Source organism: Neopsephotus bourkii, unplaced genomic scaffold, assembly GCF_033783945.1.
Source record: "Neopsephotus bourkii isolate Nb327-2 ecotype Australia unplaced genomic scaffold, CSIRO-AGI_Nbou_v1 NB_855, whole genome shotgun sequence".
Lineage (NCBI taxonomy): Eukaryota > Metazoa > Chordata > Aves > Psittaciformes > Psittacidae > Neopsephotus > Neopsephotus bourkii.
Window position 1 is genome coordinate 1,361,103 of NW_026901351.1, and position 22,075 is coordinate 1,383,177.

The 22,075-nt window shown below is 37.8% G+C and overlaps 1 protein-coding gene across 1 annotated transcript in view; it reads right to left on the reverse strand.

The window, feature by feature from the left end:
• The window catches only part of AHR (aryl hydrocarbon receptor), a 60,326-nt gene that overhangs the window by 32,366 nt on the left and 5,885 nt on the right, over positions 1 to 22,075 (reverse strand). The window contains exon 2 of the mRNA XM_061356446.1: positions 19,485 to 19,672. Coding sequence (XP_061212430.1) covers positions 19,485 to 19,672 — 188 coding nt within the window. The remainder of the gene's footprint in view (positions 1 to 19,484; positions 19,673 to 22,075) is intronic.

Consider the following 22,075-nt stretch of genomic DNA (forward strand, 5'->3'; position numbering starts at 1 on the left):
TATTTGAGCCCCACCAGAAAAGGCAATACAAAAACAATTGCAACTGTATGAAAATACTTGTCATTTATATTTAGTAACTGGAGTTACCAAAGTAAAAAATATTCTTAACATTCTAGGAGGTGGTTTGAACATCTGCTCTCTGGCTCCCAGACTTCTGAAAACAGTTACATAATGGGAAATACTGTTTTTACATGGACAATTGTAAGAGAGATTGATATGGCTATATGCCAGAGTACTGTACAACTCCAGAAGGTCAGATCGATACAGCAGACTTGATACATAAAATTTGTGGTTCATATACCCAATAAACTATTTAGAAACCTCACAGTCTAAATACCATTTGTACTTCAGTTTCCTAAGTTTCACTATAAGCCCCAACATATATAGCTGCTATACCTCCCTCTCCAAATGGGAAAGAACAGTTTGGTACCCACTTCACCCTGACCTCAAGCATGATTCAGAAACTAGGTGTTCTCCTGACTGTCCCCCATACGGCATAAATCCAGCTGGTAGCCAATGATTCTTTTGTATGTCTGGAGAAAGTTACATAGCCCGTTTTCACAGTACCAAGGTATGCTAAATTCATGTTTCATTCCCCCTCTGCTTACAGGTGGTTCCCAACCCTTTCTTCCACTGCAGTCTTAAGCGTTAAAGCTGATGGTACAAATAACACATACTCTTCCTGGTGAGGGTTTGTTTTGTTGTTTGTTTGGTTTTTTTTTTCATGATAGAAGTTTCCCAAGTCTGAAAGTTATAATCAGAAAACAGATTCCCGGCCAGGGCACTAACCACAAAGGCCAAGATCAGACCCTGATCCAGTCACTGCTGAATGAGCCATTCTGCTCTTCTGGCTGCTTCATGTGAAATGCATAGCCTAGTCCAGAAAACCCAGTTCTGAAAGAACTTTCAATCAATGTAATTAAACAAAATCATTTAATAGGGAGAATACTTAATTCATCCTGACAGCAGGTTTCTTAGGCTGCAAGTCATTTTTATAGACAAAGCTACAACACTGGTAATGATATCTGCTCACAGAATGAACACTGCAATGGAGAATTGGCATTCACTGATTTTGGCCTCCACACAGAAAAGAAAATCAGAACCAAGCTTAGAGCCAAAATTTGATGGCAGCTTTATTTACAATGAATATAATAATGTGCATACATTTGCTTGTGAACACCTGCATGATATTAAGCTTGTTTTTACAGTTACATAGATTGTTCAGGTTCTTACCAAGATAAATGTACTTTGGTTTCTTTGCCTCAAAATTTCAGCTAGAAGTTTGTACCATGCCTTTATGGGGTATATTCAGATTCATATTAAAGTAAGCACAAATCAATGCATATTTTAATGGTGCCATTTGTCTTTAAAAATAAAAAATATTAAAAAAAATATATTCTGCCAATACAGCCAAAGATCAAATGAAATAAAATCTAAACAGGAGGTTTCATTTACTCTGCCACAAAAAATAATGTTCAAGGTGGCAAAGACAGATCTATTTGATAATTATGTATTTTCTGCTAAATTGTTCCACATGCTTAAGATTATTTGGGATTTAGCCAGGAAGAAAAGCAAAAGCACTTGTGGTAGTTGAGCAGTTCCTCCCCCAGATGCGTGTCAAGTTGTCTTTGCACAATTGATTCTTAGGTAAAAAGATTTATATTATCTGTGTTCACTACATTCACAAGGAAAATAACTCGCCCAATTCCAGAAATATGTGCACTTAGCTTAACAGTTTAAAACATGAAAGAAAATAATGCAAAAATACTTGGAAATAATCTATTGGCAATTTCATTCAATTGACTCCATCTGCTTTACTAGGCCCTGTGAATTATTAAACACAACATTTATAAATACATTCCTTTGACAACTGTCATTAATGACAAGATATGTTTATATAAAAGAATCCAGCACAGTTGCAACTATTCATCTGTTTCATCTTTTAACAGAAACTAAGTTTTACTCCCATATATAATCTGAGACATTTGCTTCAGTTCTAAAATTACTCCATCTAATTAAAGATTAGCTTTGATAAAACAGAAACTATTATTAGCTTTAATATGTTAGCGAAAGAAACACAGAGACAAGATGACACAAAGCTCTCCCCAGGAGGCCCTTGTGCAGAAGGATTCTGAACTCATGAAGACTGTTTTAATTAGTGGTTGCAAACTAAATCATATTCTGATCATAATGTTTTGGTTTTTTGTTTCAAATATGATGTTCTTATGAAGTGTTTTGTAGAAATGAGTACCAATGGATTCTGGTAGCCAGGATTCTGGATCCTGACCTTACAGTACAGAAGGAACAGAAAATGAGAATTTTTGGCAAAAGTCTATATGCATCTCCCTTAGTGCCTTGTATGTCACCAATTCTGGGAAAAAAGTTGCCAATCCTAATTTAAGCAATTAATTTTACCTACATATTTAATAAATACATCACCATAAGTTTATAAAAAGAGACAGAAAAATGTTTTAATTTTCCAGAGATGAAAACTTCTAAGAAGAGTTTGATAGCACAAACCAACAAATTTTGGACACAGTTTATTAATTCTGCAGTTCAGTTTCAGATGTCTGCATTCCATATGAGTATAAAGTTCAACGATCCTCATTCTTATAGCAAACCACAAATAATAAGATAGAAACAAATGTAACAGTTCAAATAATTAAATGGGTTTATTTGTGAAGGTAGGACAGCCATAAAAAAAACTACCCCCAGCTTGCTTTCCCACCTTGAAAGTGGACACTGCTAACTCTACCACTTGGGTAGCTTTAGCAGCAGACATATTTGCCTTTAAACTATGAGAGTTCACAGCATACAGTGCTTATGCAAAACAAAGCCAATAGCACTTCCTTAATACAGTGAGTAGATGGCCAATGCAACCCAACATTCACAGCCACCCAACTTCAGACAGACATCCCTGCAGAGCTCAATTGCTAACATGGGGTATTAACATTTCCTCAAAACAAGCAGGCTGTGCAAAGCTGCTGGAAAAGCTGGTGACTTAAGTTATTTTACCAATTTAGGAAAAGTTAAATGATCATGTACCACAAAACTGGAAACGGTACGAATGTGTACTGAACTACTAAGCAGAAAAGAAAAAAAAAAAGAAATAAAAATCACCCTGCTAAAAGCATGACTTCTGACTGGTTTCTCAGGTATATTTAAACATAAAGTTCAAGTGTGAAAGAGGCACTTAAAGAATTAAAGAGGCAAATTACTGGTGATGACTATACTAATCTGTAAACAGGGGACGGTACCAACCTTTAGAAAGCAAAAACTGCAGGTCAGATACACGTGATCTGCTTTGCGCAAAGCATATCCAGAACCTCTGAGATGGATCTGATTTCGTTCAATCTCGTAACGACTGACAAAATTCCCAGGCACTCCTTCTTGAGGACAGCCTGGCTGTCTAGGGCAGACAAAGTTATCGTATTGCTATGAACTTTCACAGCCTACTTCTATCTTTAGCAACGAAAGAAGCACTTAAAAATAAAATTGTCTATAATAACAGATTTGTTTTACTGCTCTTCATGTCTGGAGGATTGTGAAAACTACTAATACTTGCCTGCCTCCTCAGACTGGCAAATAATTTTGATGGAGTTCAGTAATGTATTTCTTAAGAAAGGAACTATGGGTGTTTAGTCTAGTTAGTACTGTAGTAATTCACAACTTTCATGTACTTTTTTTATATAGCAAATGGCATTTCCATCCTTAGAACCCAGTGCCAAAAATATCTACTATTTCATTCCAAACATTTTGCAGTATTATACTGACTATGAAAACATAAATATATAGCTGCCAACTTTGCAGAATAAATTGAAGTTACAAAATACTCAACAACCAACCTGTTCTCCAGAAGGAACTTACTCTGCAAACAAAACAGCAAAATCTTCTGCTATGAACAATTCAGCCTTCCTTCAAAACTAAAAATCAAATTTGAGTATCACAGGTGATTACAACTTTTACCTTTGCATGGCATGAGAAAAATACAAAAATAAGCCTTTATAAAATTATTAATTCCACCTCTTAGATCCATTTATCTTATGCATGTGATTTCCTTACATAGAGCCTTTAAGTGGGGTGATAATTACTCTCATATTCAATGTGAGCCTGTTATTATATTCAGAAAGGAGATAACATTTTCAGAGTACACGGAAAAGGTGATGCTGCAGCAATATTATATTCAGACTTACTGTATCAGCAAGCAATTTACCAGGTTGAGACTCATTTTCAAGTCTCAGAAATAACAAAATATCATTTAAGTGTAAATACATTAAGGCTATTATCAATGTCTTGAGCTATTATCAATGTCTTGAGGGGAAGAGGGTTCAGTTTGTGGCATATATACATATAAATATGCTAAGTATCAGATAATATACATATTTTTTATTTCCTAGGTTAACATTTTTGTAGCATTTAGTGACATGTTTTAGTGTTTCAGTTCCTACTTATTTTAATGATAAAATCACAAACAAAAATATAAATCTATTCCCCAGATCTCACAGATGCTGCCAGATGAGCTACACCCTCTGTTAAGCATTAAGTTTCTAATTAAGGGAGATGAAATCCTCATGTGTCATGGGGCTAACAGTGAAAGCAGTAATCTTGACTGTATCTTCCCAAAGAACCTACAACACATCTATAGGTTGGAAGTATGCTTATGAGCATTTAATGGTATGATTTGCATTTTTAAAGTCCCTCAAACATGGAGTTTGAATTCTTGATGCTAAGAGCACCTACTGGGCTCTTCCATCAGAGATGAACAGAAAAGAAAGAATCTTGTAATGACATGTTCTCGCTGTAGCTTGCAGGTGAAAGGTGGGGGGAAGGAGATAAATTAAGGCAATTCCTCCAAAAGTCTCTCGTACTTTCCATTTAATTTAATATGGGTCTAATTTGAAATTTACTTTAATATGGCTGTGGGTATGGTGTTGGCTAATGCAGCCAAGGAATCTTCAGAATACTTGAAAGATACCTCAAGTGTGAAAATATTTATATACAGTGTAAATTGTCATGTTTTATTTTCATCCTGAAAGGAATGTAACTCACTTTACAAAAAAGAGCAACTGTAGGCTTAGGGGCCATTACCAAATACAAAGGAAGACACATCTTTTCCCACATGATTTCCCACAGATAAGATCCCATTAAGTTTCAAGCAGCACACAACTTTGAACGGCACTAAAGATTTTGCAAAGCCTGTTTTCTCTGAGAGAAGTTTAAAGCAGGATTGTTTTCTGAACAGCTATGACCATCCAACAGTACATTATTTGACTCTACTCCCTTCCATCTCATATCACCTTCCCTCCCTGTTCATTTCCATTTATGTTCCTTAATCAGACAAATCCTTTCCAAAAGATCATGAAGTAATTTACATATGGGACAAAATGAACATACCCCAAATCACATTTTATGAGCCGGCAGCTCAGATCCTTTTGGTGAAGGATGATCTGTTTGCACACACAGGCCCACTATCACAAATATTTTTCTTTATAATCAAGGCCTTTTATTGTTTACAAAAGTTCACCTTTATTTGGCCTGTAGAGCAAAAACAAGATTTTTTTTTTTTTAAACCTATTCCCACTCCTGCAAGCTATTTCAATTAAGCAAGCAGAAATCACATCCGAAAATGAAACCAGGTCGCACAACACAGTACTTAAAAGTGCAGGCAGTCAGCTACTCACTTTTTCTTTTTTTTTAAACATTTTCCCAATCAGTGTTTTTCTTTTGTATCACTCATGAAAAAACATTAAAACAGAAACACCATAGCTTAGCATGAACTGATTGCCTGGTAACCTTTTCTTCTGCTATGCTTTGAGAAAACCAAATGCCTATTTTGCTCTTCAATTATGAAGTGATTTAAATATTTAGGGGATGGTTTTAAAATGTTTTCAAAATATACAATCTGACTAAATGCAACTGGAAAGCCTGTTGACTGCTAAAATCTTCCTAGTTCAACTCAAATATACAAATCTCCTAACATCAGCAGTTCATCCTCAAAAATTTACTAACACATCATTTGACCTTTGAGGCGCTACAAATATATGTAAAAAATTCCAAAACATTCTAGTGCTAGACCCACTAAAATGGAAAACTAGCATGAGCATCAGTGGTTTAATGCCCGAGCTCTGCCTGTCTTCTCCTCCCACCCTGACAAATCTACAAACTGTTGGCTAAATCTCACTCCTGAAGTCACAGCTACTACTGGCTATAAAATCTACTGCTACCAATCAGTAGTAATACTAGCAACTACAGAAAAATTATGACCCAAAGTAATGAACTGGGACTTTTTTCCACACCTGTAAGATGAATTCCATTTTCAGTATTTTGCATAATATTCTTGTTCTCCATGCGAGACCTCAGAAGAGGGACAGTTTATGAAGTTAGTTACAGGGCAGATGATGTTAATCAACCCTACTGGCTTATACAAAAAATGTTCCTTGCATGCATAGAGTAAAATGTTTTGCAAAAACGTAAGTTGCAAAGTAACTGAATTCTTTTCCTCATAATATCATACCCAGTTTCTTTTAAAAGCATTAACAGTAGCTATCACATTCTTAAACATGGCTGAACTTACAACATTGAAGAAATACTTACCGAGTTTAAAAGCACTTTACAGAATTAAGATGTTAGCTTTTACTAGATTTGTCTAACATATATACAATAAAGATATAAAAACCTTTTTTAAAACATTCACATAACCTAAGTAATTGAAGTTTAAACAAACTGTGCATGATATTTTCTTCAGCTTCCACAAGATACTCTCTTTTGACCCATTCCCAAAATGCAGTTCAGCAAGCCTGAACTGTTTGTTGAAGCAGATTGGTGTTTCTCTTAAGACCATTAAGAAAATAAACAAATAGATCTCCTGTTAAAGATAAGAAGCTATGGAAGTTGAAAGGCCAGCACCCATTTTTGAGAGCAAGAAGCAGGCAGAAGGTTACAGGACTATGACGTGTAGGATCAGGAATAAACTATCACGTTTTTGTCCTGAAGGGTCAATGGTATCTATATGCTTTCTGGAAATTTCTTAGATTCTAATACATCAGCACAGCTCTCCTCAAAGTAGAGCCTGGAGTTGAGAAAAAGCAATCAGAAAATTAGGAGAGCAATTAGCATGCAATGCTTTTACAGCTAGCCAGTTGTACCTAGTCACCTAATGCCAGAATTTCAGTTCAGTTGTTTGGTTTTGTGGCTCTTTTTGGGTTTTCTTGTTTTGTTTTTTTAATGGCGAAAAAATAAACATAGGGAATATAACTTCACTTTTGCTTTTATCATTTACTTTAAAATAGAAAGGTAAATCTCAGGAAACACGCAGTTGTTAAAATTTGCCAACTCTCACTTGGGCTTTGAAGCTTAACCAACCCCATACCAAACTGTATACTGCTTGTGGTTTCAAGACAGAAGCAATGAACTCTTGCTCCATAACTATCACAGAGATGACAGTCACCTGCTGAATCACCAAAACCATATCCTGGCTCACCCACATTTCTTCTGAGGTACTTCCCATTCAATTCCTGTCTGGGTACCTCTTCCTTGTTTCTACAGAAAACAGAGTCAGCAAGAGGTGCAGGCTTGGTAAATTGCAACTTACCTTCAGATCTATTAGTATGATACTGCTTTAGCCACAAAAAGGGGAGAAAAAAAAAAGCAAAAGCTTCCTAAATTTTGAGGTGAGGGATGAAAAGTCAGAAAAGAAATAAGTTATTTACTTCCAAGTAGAATGAGATTTATGAGAAGTGGTGTGGGTTAGACAAGTGGACAGTGAAGTGGACTGAGAACCGGCTGAATGGCAGAGGTCAGAAGGTTGTGATCAATGGTGCAGAGTCTAGTTGGAGGCCTGTTCATCAATGTCCTTGATGAAGGGACAGTGTGCCCTCAGCAAGTCTGATGATGATACAAAACTGGGAGGAGTGGCTTAAACACCAGAAGGTTGTGTTGTCATTCACTGGGACCTTGATAAGCTGGCAAACTGGGTGGAGAGAAACCTAATGAGGATCAAGAAGGGCAAGTGTAGGGTACTGCACTGGAAAGAAGCCTCAGGTACCAGTACAGGTTAAGGGTTGCCCTGCTATAAAGCCACTCTGTAGAGAAGGACCTTGGAGTCCTGACGGACAAATTAACTATATGTGCCCTTGCGGCTGAAAACACCAGTGGTATCCTGGGCTGCATTAGGAGGAGTGTGGCCAGCAGGTCAAGGGAGGTTATCCTTCCTATCTACTCTGCCCTCGTGAGACCATATATGGAGTACTGTGTCCAGTTCTGGGCTTCTCAGTTCAATAAAGGAAAGGAGAGGGTCCAGTGGAATGCTACAAAGATAGTTAGGGGACTGGTGCATCTCTCCTCTGATGAAGGACAGAAAGTTCTAGGCCTTTTTAGCACCGAGAAGAGACAACCAAGAAGGGATCCTATCAGTTCATGTAAATATGGATGCCAAGGAGATGGGCCAGACTGTTTTCAGTGGTACTAAGCGACAGGCTAAGGGACAACAGGCACAAACTGAAACACAGAGTTCCATCTGAATGTGAGGAAAATCTCTGAGGATGGCAAAGCACTAGAACAACCTGCCCAGAGAAGTTGTGGAGTCATCTTCTACAGAGATACCCAAAACCTGCCTGGATGTGATCCTGTGCAACCTGTTCTAGCCGAACATGCATTAACAAGGGGGGGGGGGGGATGGACTAGATGTTCTCCAGAGATCCCTTCCATGTATGAAACAGAACAGTTTAAGTATTCTACTATTAAAATGCAATACTGAGTTTTGCCACTATTACATTAAAAGGGTATGGAGGTCGGTTTGGAAGGTTTCTTTGCAAGACCAAGTCTAACCCTTGCTATTTAATGATGTTAGTGAATAAGCACTTTCTAACAGAAATCTCTCGTCTTTAAATTGAGAAAAAAATAACCCATACACTTCACCAAACAGATGAAGTTGTTTTTTTATGCCAAATCGAAAAACTTTCCAGCAATTTAAGAGAAAAGTTTTTGCAATGACTGAAGCATGGCAAGGGAGTCAAGCTTTTGGAGGGTTGCTTTCTTTCCAGCCCAAGACTGTATTATCTCTGCTTGGGATATGGGACTTATCCCCAGCTTATTTCACTGTCAAGGCCCATAGATGCAACCTGTTAAAGCCACATGCACGCCCTCAGTCTGAAAGATTAGTCCTTCCTTGTTCCTTGCAGAAACCTCTAGTCACCCCCTGCACTTAACAGGTTGCCTGAGTGACAGAGCACTGGAACAGGTTGTGGGGGCTTGTGAAGTCTCCTACGTTAGAGATATTCAAGGCCCGCCTGGACAAGTTCCTGTGTGATGTACTCTAGGTTACCCTGCTCTTGCAGGGGGGTTGGACTAGATGATCTTCTGAGGTCCCTTCCAACCCTTGGGATCTGTGATTCTGTGCCTCTGAGGTCAACACAGTGAGACCTCAATTGTACTACGCAGAGGAAAAGATAAATGGACTAATTGGGGCAGAACTGGAGAGATACTCCACAAAGACCCTAAATCACCAGGTTGGTGGTAAACAATGGGAGTCAACACTGAAGATCTTGTTGAAGTCAAGGGAAACAATATCAGCTGCTCTCCCGTTGTCCACAAAAGCAGGCATTCTTCATAAAAGGCAGTCAGGTTTGTCAGGCCTGATTAGCCCATAGTCTACACATGAATAAGACTAGTACTCTCACAGGGTAACAGCTGAGGAAAGACTTCTTCACTTAATAAAGGGTAGCCATTTCAGAGTTGTACATCCATGTCAGAAGAAATACTGAAAAATTCAGGATAGCTGACGCTCCTAACACTGAAGGGAAGTAATTGCAAGCATTCCAGCAGAGGACCCACAGTCAGCAAATACAGCTTGAGAAGCAGAAGAAAGACGGACAGAAAGACGCAGGCTGATCCATTCCTAAAAATCTTTTACAGCCAAGGGGCTCAAACCTTTCCTGCAGGGGAGCATAAGCTCTGTGCTCTATATTCAAATGCTGATAAAGTGCATTAAGAGAAGGAGCAACTTTTTTTTCCTTCCACATCACTGGGAATAAGTCATTCATGGTTATGCCACCTGATTAGCATACTGACCAGGAATTCATATTTGCATTGCTGTCCTTCTGAAGGATCAGCTACAAACCACAAAACTATGTGGACAGGCTCCACCTGTCCACAGTTCCCCTTCAAATAGGTCAAAAAAAGCATATTAACAAAAGCCGTCAGTATCAGTGTGCTGCATGACACTAGATACATTTCAACATCCTTTAATGCGACTGAATCAACAGTCTCGTCTCTGGTAAGAAACTATATATAGCACCATGCAAAGCATGATCGTATCAAATCAAAATTAAGAGCAGTTGCAAGGACAAGGAAAGACTGGGATCATTTTTTCTAGGCACATCTCTTACTGTTTGATAAAAGTACACCAAACAACAAATGGTACAAACAAGGAGGAGACTGGGAGCTACCCTTAGCTTTTCCTCCAAACATGCAAAATATATATATGTGGCATGAAAAAAAAAAAATCAATAAGGAAAGACATCCTGCAGTTTGTTTTTCTTAGACACCAAAAGGCAAAAATAAATTCAGTGAAACTGAATACTTTGGTACAAAAAGCTAGCTACTCATGCTAGCCCACAGGAATTGTACTGCTGAAGGTGTGACAATGCAGTCTGATGGGGGAATCACTATTTGACCAGCCAGTTCATGGACTTGCTATAGTAAATTTCTACTTTATGCAATTAGTTAGAATGTGTCTTCAGGGGGCAAGCATGTATGCCTTTCAGCTTATTAGATGTTATATGATGTCATGCATGAAGTGTGCAGTACTGAGCAATTCAAAAGGCACACAGGCTGAATTTCAGAAGGCAATTATTCAGTGAAAAACAAAAAACCGAGCATCTCTTTGTTCAATTGAAAAGCAGAGTTTAGCATGCATCACTAACGGCAACTAATTCCTATTTGTATGTCCCCTTTAATGTTTGCAGCTGGCAAACAGTAAACCTCTATTTTCTTACAGCAGTTTCAGGTAACTCTATTCTAGCTCTTCAGTTTACTTCATTTAAGTTTCTAGAATACCTATAGTAAGTTTTATCATTAACAGAATACCTTGCTAAAACATACAAATCAGACAGGCATTGTGCATTGAGCTGCAGAACTCCCAAGAGGCTTTTCCCAGGAGCATTTATCAGTTCATCATCTGAAACTCTGAAAAGCACTTTTGAAACTGGTTATTTCTTTTATCTTTTTCAGATTCTTTTTAAAAAGACATTATAAATTAGTTGATTACAACAACTGAGCTCTAGTAACTAGAATGAGGTTCTAGTTATCTAGCTAGATTTCCAAAATGATTGACAAAGCACTTATTCTTTAGTTAGTGCTCTATCAAAGCATGTATGAAACAGAAACTGTTCTAACACAGCTAATACTTTTGTTTACTTGGGAAAAAAAAACAGAGTTATAACTGAGCAGAACTGTAAACATCTACAGAGCTCAATCATACAAGCAACTCTTATTTCCTTATCAGAACACAGATAAAGTCAAACAGGAAAAGCTAGGGCATTTCTCCTATCAACAAGCATAGGAGGAAAACTGCTGAGTCATCGAGGCACACAGAGCATTAAAAGCTATTGCAGCATTAATAGAGTATTTGTACACATTTTTGAAGTGAATTCACACTGAAGTCGTACGTTACCATGACATATTTTTTAAGGTCACAGTCAAGCAAACTATACTCTTTCAAACTCAAATGGATGAATCAAAAGCCCATGGAAGACAGATGTTGAAAACCTGGTGCTACCTCTTATACATCTCCACTCAAATTGTATTTGGAAAAGGGATCAACAGTTACTGTGGCTGTATAACAAAACCAAAAAGCTCCATATCTCATTACCTTTAGATGCTACAATATAGTAATAAAAAAGCTAACAAAGATTACAAGATTTGGAATACAAAGTGTCAGAGAAGCAGCAGTATTTCCTGACATAGCTTTTCACCTTGCTACCCATTCTGGGTTTGAGTGTCATACTAACACCAAAAATGTCAATCTCCAGAACACATATATGGTTAGCATAGGATAAATTATACTTTAGGCTCTGATCTTGCAAATGAGAGAATATTGTCTCTAAACTGGAGAGACATCAATTTGATGGATGGACCACTTGGTGGATAAAGAACTGGCTGGATGGCCACACACAAAGAGTTGTGGCCAATGGCTCAATGTCCGGCTGGAGACCAGTAACAAGTGGTGTCCCTCAGGGATCAGTGTTGGGACCGGTCTTGTTCAACATCTTCATCGCTGACATGGACAGTGGGATTGAGTGCACCCTCAGCAAGTTGGCTGATGACACCAAGCTTTGTGGTTCAGTTGATCCGCTGGAGGGAAGGAATGCCATCCAGAGGGACCTTGACATGCTTGTGAGGTGGGCTGATGCCAACCTCATGAAGTTTAACCATGACAAGTGCAAGGTCCTACACCTGGGTCGGAGCAATCCCAGGCACAGCTACAGGTTGGGCAGAGAAGAGATTCAGAGCAGCCCTGCGGAGAAGGACCTGGGGGTGTTGGTCGATGAGAAAATAAACATGAGCCGGCTTCAGTGTGCGCTTGCAGCCCAGAAAGCCAACCATATCCTGGGCTGCATCAAAAGGAATGTGACCAGCAGGTTGAGGGAGGTGATCCTGCCCCTTTATTCTGCTCTTGTGAGACCTTACCTGGAGTACTGTGTGCAGTTCTGGTGTTCTCAACATGAAAAGGACATGGATCTGTTGGAACAAGTCCAGAGGAGGGCCATGAGGATGATCAGGGGACTGGAGCACCTCCCATATGAAGATAGGCTGAGAAAGTTAGGGCTGTTCAGCCTGGAGAAGAGAAGGCTGCATGGAGACCTCATAGCAGCCTTCCAGTATCTGAAGGGGGCATATAGGCATGCTGGGGAGGGATTCTTCATTAGGGACTGTAGTGGTAGGACAAGGGGTAACGGGTTAAAACTTAAACAGGGGAAGTTTAGATTGGGTATAAGGAGCAAATTCTTTTCTGTTAGGGTGGTGAGGCACTGGAATGTGTTGCCCAGGGAGGTTGTGAATGCTCCATCCCTGGCGGTGTTCAAGGCCAGGCTGGACAAAGCCTTGGGAGAGACGGTTTAGTGTGAGGTGTCCCTGCCCATGGCAGGAGGGTTGGAACTTGATGATCTTAATGTCCTTTCCAACCCTAACTATTCTAAGATTTGCTGTAGCAGATATCCAGCGCAAAGTCCAGAACAGTATGCTTAAAACTAATCTATGGAGACTATGGAGAAAAGACAAATGCTTTGCATACTGGGACACAGGGTTTTCAAGAAATTTTACAACAGCTTTGGGAAACATAAAAGTCTCCTAGACTGACTTTCCATATGTAAATAATACATATAGATCAGAGAAAAAGAGATAACCTTTTACTTCTCTCCCTTGCAAACGGAGATCTAATAATGGTTAACATTAATCACTGAAAACAGATTCAGAACAGAAAATCCAAACAGTATGTTAACTGTCAGTATTTGTAGCCAGTTTCTCCTCTTTATCCTATAGATAAATTGGCATACTGAGCTCTTTGCAACATAAACATACTTTTCGATTTTAGGTGCTTGGTTTGGGGTATATTAAATGTCTTGCGTCAACCCACAGCAGTATAGAGCTGTTAAGCTGCATGACATGCTTAGTGACAGAGCACTCCTAAAAAACAGTTTGAGTAGGCTAAGAACAAGCACATGATAGTGAAAACATACATAGTTTGAGATTTAAAGTGATGTCACAGCTACATGGCTCTTAATCATCATTTTGGGGGATCAGAGTTTAGGACTTCAAAGTCTAAATCCCTACTTATGTCCTGTTACGTAAATACAGGCTAAAATAGCCTGTAGCAGCCAGCCACAAATGCTCAGTATGAATCTCAGGGGATCAGGGGCAGAAGGGGGAAATGTTGGTGGGCATGAGCAGGGGGTGGGGGGAGAACACAAGTACAGCAGTGTGGAAGAACAGTCATGGATTAAGTAATAACTTGAATGGTATGACTGTCTGCTACTGAAATAACTATACAATTCCAAGGTTCACATTTTGTAATGGTTTTGGACTGGGGCCAGGAGGAAGAGTACAAGAGGAAACACAGTTGGCTCTTTTGTGGGATTTTTTTTTTCCCCAATTTTTTTTGTTCCCCTCCTACACTCTCAGGTAAGACTTAAAGACTCAAAGCAGCTCATTCAAGAAAGTGAAAATGAACTCATATGCACAGCAGAAATACCAGTAAAGATAACTGGACAGAGAACAACGTAACTTCCAAGGCTGGAAGCCAAACAAATTTAAGTCCAGATAATATTTTAAAAGGATCATATACCTGCTAAAAGAATCACGAAGAGATGTGGTGGATTTCTCCATTTAACTTTGTATTACAATTGAATAATGTTCTACAAAATGCACAAACAACCTCTCTCAAACTATGGGATATTTTCTACCTGGGGAATACAAAAATGGCTCAAGACAGTCATGAATCAAGTAAGAAAGTCAAGCCCACCAGAATCCGCTGGCAACAGTAAATTCCTATATAGCATCAACACAGATACTTGAAAGCAGTAAGTGCAGCCTGATTCCACTCTCTACCCTGGAAAGCTTTAGATTTTCCTGACTTGGGAGTCAGGAGTGTCTACGTATGCAGCAGAACAGCAGGGAAAGAGGGTAACACCAAAGGGAAGTCACACTTTCAAAAAATACACGAGTAAAGCTGCTTTAGACAAACATGGCAGGTAAATATAGAAACAGTTTGAAATAAAAGCAAGTGAGGCCACATCTGCTGCACTGTCCTGGCCTTAACTCACTGAGCTTCAATCAGTTTGTTCGTACTTTCAGGTTTGTTTCAGATCACCACCAAACACTTGGCAGAAAGGCTATCTATATCCTCTAGGCTGTAAATACTTTGTAGCTCTTCTCAATGTGACACAATAAATGCACTGTCTTCCACTTTGCCCATCTTTGGCATCTGTACACCTTATCTTTAGCTATCCTCTTCAGAGAAGGAGCCATACACATCCTTGTTCTCCCCAATACACAGTATGATAAAACAACAGGCATCACAAGAAAAATGCATTATATCAAAAAGTATATTCTACGTGATGACAATGGGTGCACTGCAAACTTAGGCTACATTATGCCAAGGAATGTGTGTTAATTATATTACAAAGTAAAATTAAGCAATGCAAACTTACAGGAAAAATACTTAATTATTTTGTTATTGCTAGGCTTGCCAGAATCCCTTGCATACAGCATAAGAAACCGATTCTAAACTAATTTTGAGCAGAAACTTTCCTCTGTAATTGCAGAATACTGTCCAATAGGCAAGAAGGGGGAAAAAAAACCCCAACACATTCTTTAAACCACAGGAATTCTTACTGAAATGGATGAAAGGATAATTAAAAGCAACATGTTAAATTTTGTTTCTAATGTATCGATATACATGCATAGGCACAGCTACTTCATTTTAGATTCTGCAAGCTTCTCCTTAATTCTCACTATGCCTTTAAAAAAGAAAAATCATGCTGCTATTATTGAAAAAGTGATCGTACAAGCTCTACTTTTATTACATTAATCTAACCACTTCACCAAAGTCTGAGAAGACCTATTATAAATGTTCTTCCTTACTGCAGTAAAGAATTTAAATGATTATCAATTCATCCTATAAGGACCAAAGCTAGAGGCAAAAGAGCTTTTTCCTTTAGTATGCATTGGGAACACAGGCTATGCCTAAATGATCGTCCAGTTGTTCTCCAGATGCTGAACTCACACTAACCTGCACCCACACAAAGAGCTATTGTCCCATATTCCACTTTGTATTTTTCACTGCTGAATGCACACATGCATGGGCACTTAGCATCAAAATGGAGTAAAATAATACCAGGACAACATATAAAGTCTTTCTTTACCGACTGTCAGAAGTCACCTGCCTGATTTATCCTAGCCTCTTAAAAATAAAAAGCTTGCCTTATACCACTTGCAGGAAGTACCTTACATGCACAAAATAAATACTCCAACAATGAATTAAGCTAACCTGCTTGACTTTGAGGACTGCTAATCCACTTCAGTACAGGCAGGTATAGCACTGCACCTCTGAGAAACACCACCACCTTAAATCACTCATTAGCTTTGACTCACCACAGAAGAACTTCAAGTTTATATTAAAAATAAATAAAATAAAAAAAAGAAGCAGACTTGAGACACAATATTTTAAGCCACAACAGAAATATCCTTCTTAATTACAAGGTCAAAGTTATATATATATAAGCATGCTAGAGTGCTTGACATGAGGTAGACTTAAGACTAACCTGACCACACAGAACTAGTGTATCTACTAAAGGGCAGTGATACAAAGGGGTCACTTAGCAGCACAATACCTTCACTAGCTACAACAATCAAAAGCAACTGCTTAACAGGATCAGTAACAGAAGAAAGAGGTTTTAGGTTCTAGAAGGGGGGGGACGGGACATACACCCATTTCCTATGACTTGAAATGCAGTAAGTATGAAGAGGTTCACCATGTTTCAGTTGACAATATAGAAAAACACTCACCTGCCTGTAGCTCTGGAGAGAATTCTGTACCACCTTAATGACTGGGGGTAGGGGAAAGGGGTTTTTTGCATGGTTTTTTCTTTGTATGTATATATACACTTGGCTTTTAAAGTAATAAAAAAACCCAAAACCTTGCAGACATCAAAGTAACGCACATTCATTCAAATTGATGTAACTTCTTGAGATGTCTTTCACAAAACAGTTCTTTCCCCCCCAGCTCCCTTCCCCCTCAGAAAACAGACATTCACTCTGGATTATTTAAACTTGGAAAAATGCAAGTGTTTTCTTTGAAAAAAATATCTATTGTTACAGCAAAAACTTGGGTTTCCTTTCAAGCAAGATCATATGATTACACATTTATATTTTACTTTCCGCAGGATTTTCCACACACCCCCATTTGCATCCTGTTATTCATTTAGCGTTTCCCTTTACTTCGGCATGCTGTGTTAATAAAGTGGACCTCTTGGCCCAGTCTAGGCACTCAAGGTGACGATCAGTGCTCATTCTTGCATTTGTCAGATTTATTCTACAGGGCTTCCACATATATTCAACTACACAAAACATTCCTTCAGAAAAGCAATTCTGTGAGAAGCACTGCATAGGTCATGGAACACCAGCCTAGGAGTTTTCAGGATATTTCGATTAGTTCTGTACTTCAAAGAACTAATTTATCTTTTGGAGGGTAAATTTCAACCAAGATAGACTCCATGTTATTTACATACAGTACAAAATCTTATTTTCAGTACTGGGTCTGTCATAGTTACAGATTAGTTACTTTTGTTTATCTTCAGTGATTGATGTTAGCCTTTAAACACCTTCAGATAGATGCCAACTACCAACCTAATTCACAGTCCTACAGTTCAAAGGCCTGAAAATAAAAACAAATAAATTAAAAAAAAAGCCTTTTTCTGCTAAAAGAACACCAAAGGTTAAGGGAGCTTTTACTGAAGCTCCTCTACCTGAAGGTATAAATTAAACTTGCTTCATCTTACACTGTTCAAAATGTCTTGCATAAGATAAGCAACATCAAATTGTTCATCTTTTCACATTTATCAGGCTTTTTTTATTTTATGGACACTATCAGAAAAAGTATTATAATGCACCTAGTATACACATTTACTTGCTGTCTAAAAAGTCATTTCCTGCAAGGCAAATTAAAATTCTGCTACTTAATTCATTACAGTACAATTAAATACCCTATATTCTACAGCTGTGGTCCAGTAAGGTAACACTAGCTGCATATGTTTATCTAACATGGATACCATCCTAATAGTATGCTACTGCAGTGAAAAAAACAGGTTAAGTCTGCTTTAGTTCTGGATCCATAGTAGTTAAAGTGCAACCTGAAATGCAAATGTAACTTATCTGCCATTAATATATATATAATTCTTCATCATTCTCAATAGCTGAAAGCTTCCTTCACATTCAAATTAAAAACAAGCAACTGGTGTATGTTTTGGTGTGAAGTGATTTTTGTCTCTTTACAGCCATGATATTTTCCCACCCCATACAGAAATCACGGCCTTAAACCCTTTTATTCTAGGACCTTAAAGTGCAAACTGTCAGGGTGGGGGGAGAAACAAAAATCAAGCACTTCCGTTGTATGAGAAATTGAGATTTGCTTTTATCACTCCATCCCACCTAAGGCAAAACACTTGCAATCTTGTATTTGTTTCAGAACACAATTTCATGAAACTGATGTGCCAGGAGAATTTTTTCATTTCATGGGAGCAAATAATTTCATTTGAAAAAAACACTGCTAGAAATATTTCACCAACTCTAGCCTTGAGACACAATAAATGAAAATAAGTGCCCTGTTTTTCTGCAGGAAAAAGTGGAACTATCTGAGGCAGGGAAGTTTTTTCAATCCTTTCATCCATCGTATGAAGTCACCATCAAGAGGCAGAAACACTAAATCTTAAACTGGTAAGGGCAGAGGTTATTTTAATGTCCAAAAAGCTTTGTTAAATAAATAAAAATTTAAAAACTGCAATTTTATATCAACTCCATGCAAGTAAGATTCTTTAGCTAAGACTGATCAATATAATTCCATCTTCAGTGTAATAACATAAAGCTTCACTCACTGACAGAAAAGAACAATTATTAAGTACAAGCTGCCTACTTTATTCCAGCAATGAAAAGGACCAGACTATTTCTGCCTTTGAAGAAACTGGCATTAGGCCAGCCATCACATCTCTCGTCCTATAGATCAGTTAAGGAAGGGAAGGCGGGGTAAGATTGTTCAGTCAACTCTAAGGTGGTGCAACAGAATACAGAGTAGTAATCAGGCTAGAAGCTCAAGTGCTGCTGTATTACCCTTGACAGGGCTGGGGTCAGTGAAAACCTGCCCACACACCTGGAGAACCTTAGCTGTCATGTTAATGCCTCATGCTCTGCATTAATCAGGACGTGAATACAGGAAAGACTTTTCCCTCTTTTCTTTAGAAAACACCTTTGCAAGAAACTATAGGAAGAGACTCTAGCAATTATACTGTATCAAAACAAAGTCATTTTTTATGCATCATTACGCAAAACAACTCACAGAAACTCATATGACATGTTTTGAACAGTAACAGTTTTATGAAGGCAATTCTCAGAAAGGGAAAAAAGAGAAAAAAAGACATTTCTTAAGTATATTTGATGGTCTAAAGAAAAGGACTGGAAGACTAATTAAGGACAGTATTACTTCCAAATGCAAAGCTTTGAGAGCCTGGTGATTTAAGTGAAATATAAGTAGTTATATTTGGTTTTCGAGAAACTGGAAAGTTTACTTTATACAGTTACATTGCAAATACCCACACAACTGGATGTTCCATTAAAATACAGATAAGTTTAACAGTTTTAAGTATTTAAACAGCTGAAATCAGCATACAGTATAAACAGTATTTTACAAGCAGTCCAAATAAAATCCCAACCCTTACCGTCGAAAAAACTTTTGGCTCTCAGGTAACTGACGCTGAGCCTAAGCACAGACAGCTTATCCAATTTGGCAATAACGTCTTGAGGGAAAGGCAGAAGACTAGCCAAGCGGTCCAGCTCTGCATTCAAGCGGTCCCTGTGTCTCTTGGATGGATTGGACTTGACTCCTTCAACTGGGGACGGCTTCACTCTGTGGCAAAAAACCCAAACACAATACAAACTTAAGTCACTTCCCAAAATTAAGGTAAATATCTGCCACACCTAATGTTACAAATTGTCTTTAAAACCTTAACAAGCAAAATGTTTTTTCCAGGTGACTTCTGTTTCCCTCTGGAGCAGAAAGGGAGTGGAATTAATCTAGAATGGTTTAATCCCCCATTCAACACACACGCTTAAATGGAGTGGTGACAGCTACAATGTCTATTTGAACATGTAATGAACATTTGAAACCACTGAGATTCAACATGTTTTCATAAAAAGCTTCCTACACTTTCACTCAAATGTCATTTGAATTCTTCAAAATGGTCATATTACAAATGATTCAATAACGTCTCATAATATTTGTGTAGAAATGCATTTGACAGCACACGTTTACATGTTACAGTTTTTTTTACAGGGGTCTTTAATTTTTGCCAGTGTTTGGAACAGGCTAGTGTCAATTGCATACAACAGACATTTTAGTAACTTGCTAGACAACAAGGCATACAAAACTGCACAAGTAAACAAGAGATACAGCTCTGTCAGCAGGGAAAAATCTTTGTAGTAAACACTATTGAGCTCATCCTTTAAGTCACTTCTCAGCTGAAAGCATTCCATTTGAGCATGAAGACATCTTTGTACCTTACAACAAACAATTAAAAAAACTATTACTGATGAATTACACAATGAAGCTTTTGCAAACTTGCAATTTTCCAATCATATCCACCCTGAGCTCCAATTCCAGATACTTGGATACTTACACCTTCCCACATACACAGACTTCTAAGAATACGTTTAAATCCCTGTTCACTTGAATTACAATTAGTCATCACAAACCAATACTGAAACCAAATCATTTATCTGCATGAGCCATATGGATTTTATGATATTTGTTGAACAGTTTTTTAATTAAAGAGTGATAATTCTCACTTTTCCAATATTGTAGATCTGATTGAGTTAGTTGTGCAGCAGCTACCAATTCATGCAGCTCTCACATAAGGAATGTTTGCTCTGCAAGATGCTTCACTCGCAAAAATACTGAACATGAAGACATTCAGCAGTTAATTTCTTCAGTATTTCATTTAGTCTGCTTCTAAACTTCACCCTTACATCAATTTTACAATGAGAAATTGCAAGAGCTCTGATAGTTATTTTTGCCACTGCTGAAAGCAAATTGAAAAATAATTTCATCTGTATTTCCAGTCAGATAAATAGTGATAGAGTGAACATACCTATTTTTAGCTGCCTTTATGTTTTAATTGCATTTCTTGCTAAATTCAAGATATTAAATTCAAAATATTAATATGTTTCTTTAAATTCAAGCCCTTCTTTGTACAGGCATTGTGTATTCAAGTGTCGTTTGTCAAAAACCTGTACTTAAGTCTGACTGCCTTTCCCGTAGCACTGTTTTGCACATTAAAGCAGGCACACTCCTTATGTGAAGCCTGAAAACTCGGAAGATGCTGTAACACAAAACATTGTTCGTACACAGGAATATATAATCAGCAGCTACTGACTCCCTAGATGGATAAAATTAAGCTTGCTGCAGGGTAAGGTCTAGAAGAGCTTTATCCTAAAAACACTGGGAAAGTGGGGAAGCAGATTAATGAAGAAATACGCAAATTCTCTCTCTTGGAAAAAAAGCATAGGTTCATCACCAATTGCAATGGATGACAAACAAATGGATGTGTGGTTTGGTCACAAGCCCTGATGTGAAGACCTGCAGCTTACCATATCCCCATGTGAATATTAAACCTAAAATAATTCAGTGAAGCTTTCTTCACATTTTCTTATTCTGACAGAATATTTACTTGTACAAGCCATATGATTAACACAATTTAAATATAACCCTTATAAAATATAGTTTAAAAATCACTAAATGTTACCAGTAACATTGAGAGTTAGTTTATAATCTTTATGTATTAAACTGCCACAAATAGAGACAGGATAATAAATTCCAAGTTGAAGCAGGTAACAGTTGTACTGTTTGAACGGTTGATATATACTGATTGTATAACAATCAGTTGTATATCAAATCAGTTATATATATCAAATCAAACAGGTCTGCTTCTGAAAAGTGGAGGTCCCAATGCAAACTGTTCAAAGCATACTATCTTTTCCAAATAAACAAGCACTAAATACCAACTTTTATTTTCTCAACTGTCCTCCACTTCCTTAAAACTTCTATAAGCACTTTGACAAGTTAGCTCAAACTACATACAACTGCATAGTTATCTCATCAAGCTGTTAGACTGATGTTTTGCTTTACTTTCTAATGATTTCTCTTACTCCTAATAAGTTCAAAGCATAAGGATTCTGTAAGTGTAGTATACAACACTTCTGAATATTAAGTCACCATTATTTGCAGCATAAATCTTACCATGCTCTCTCCCTC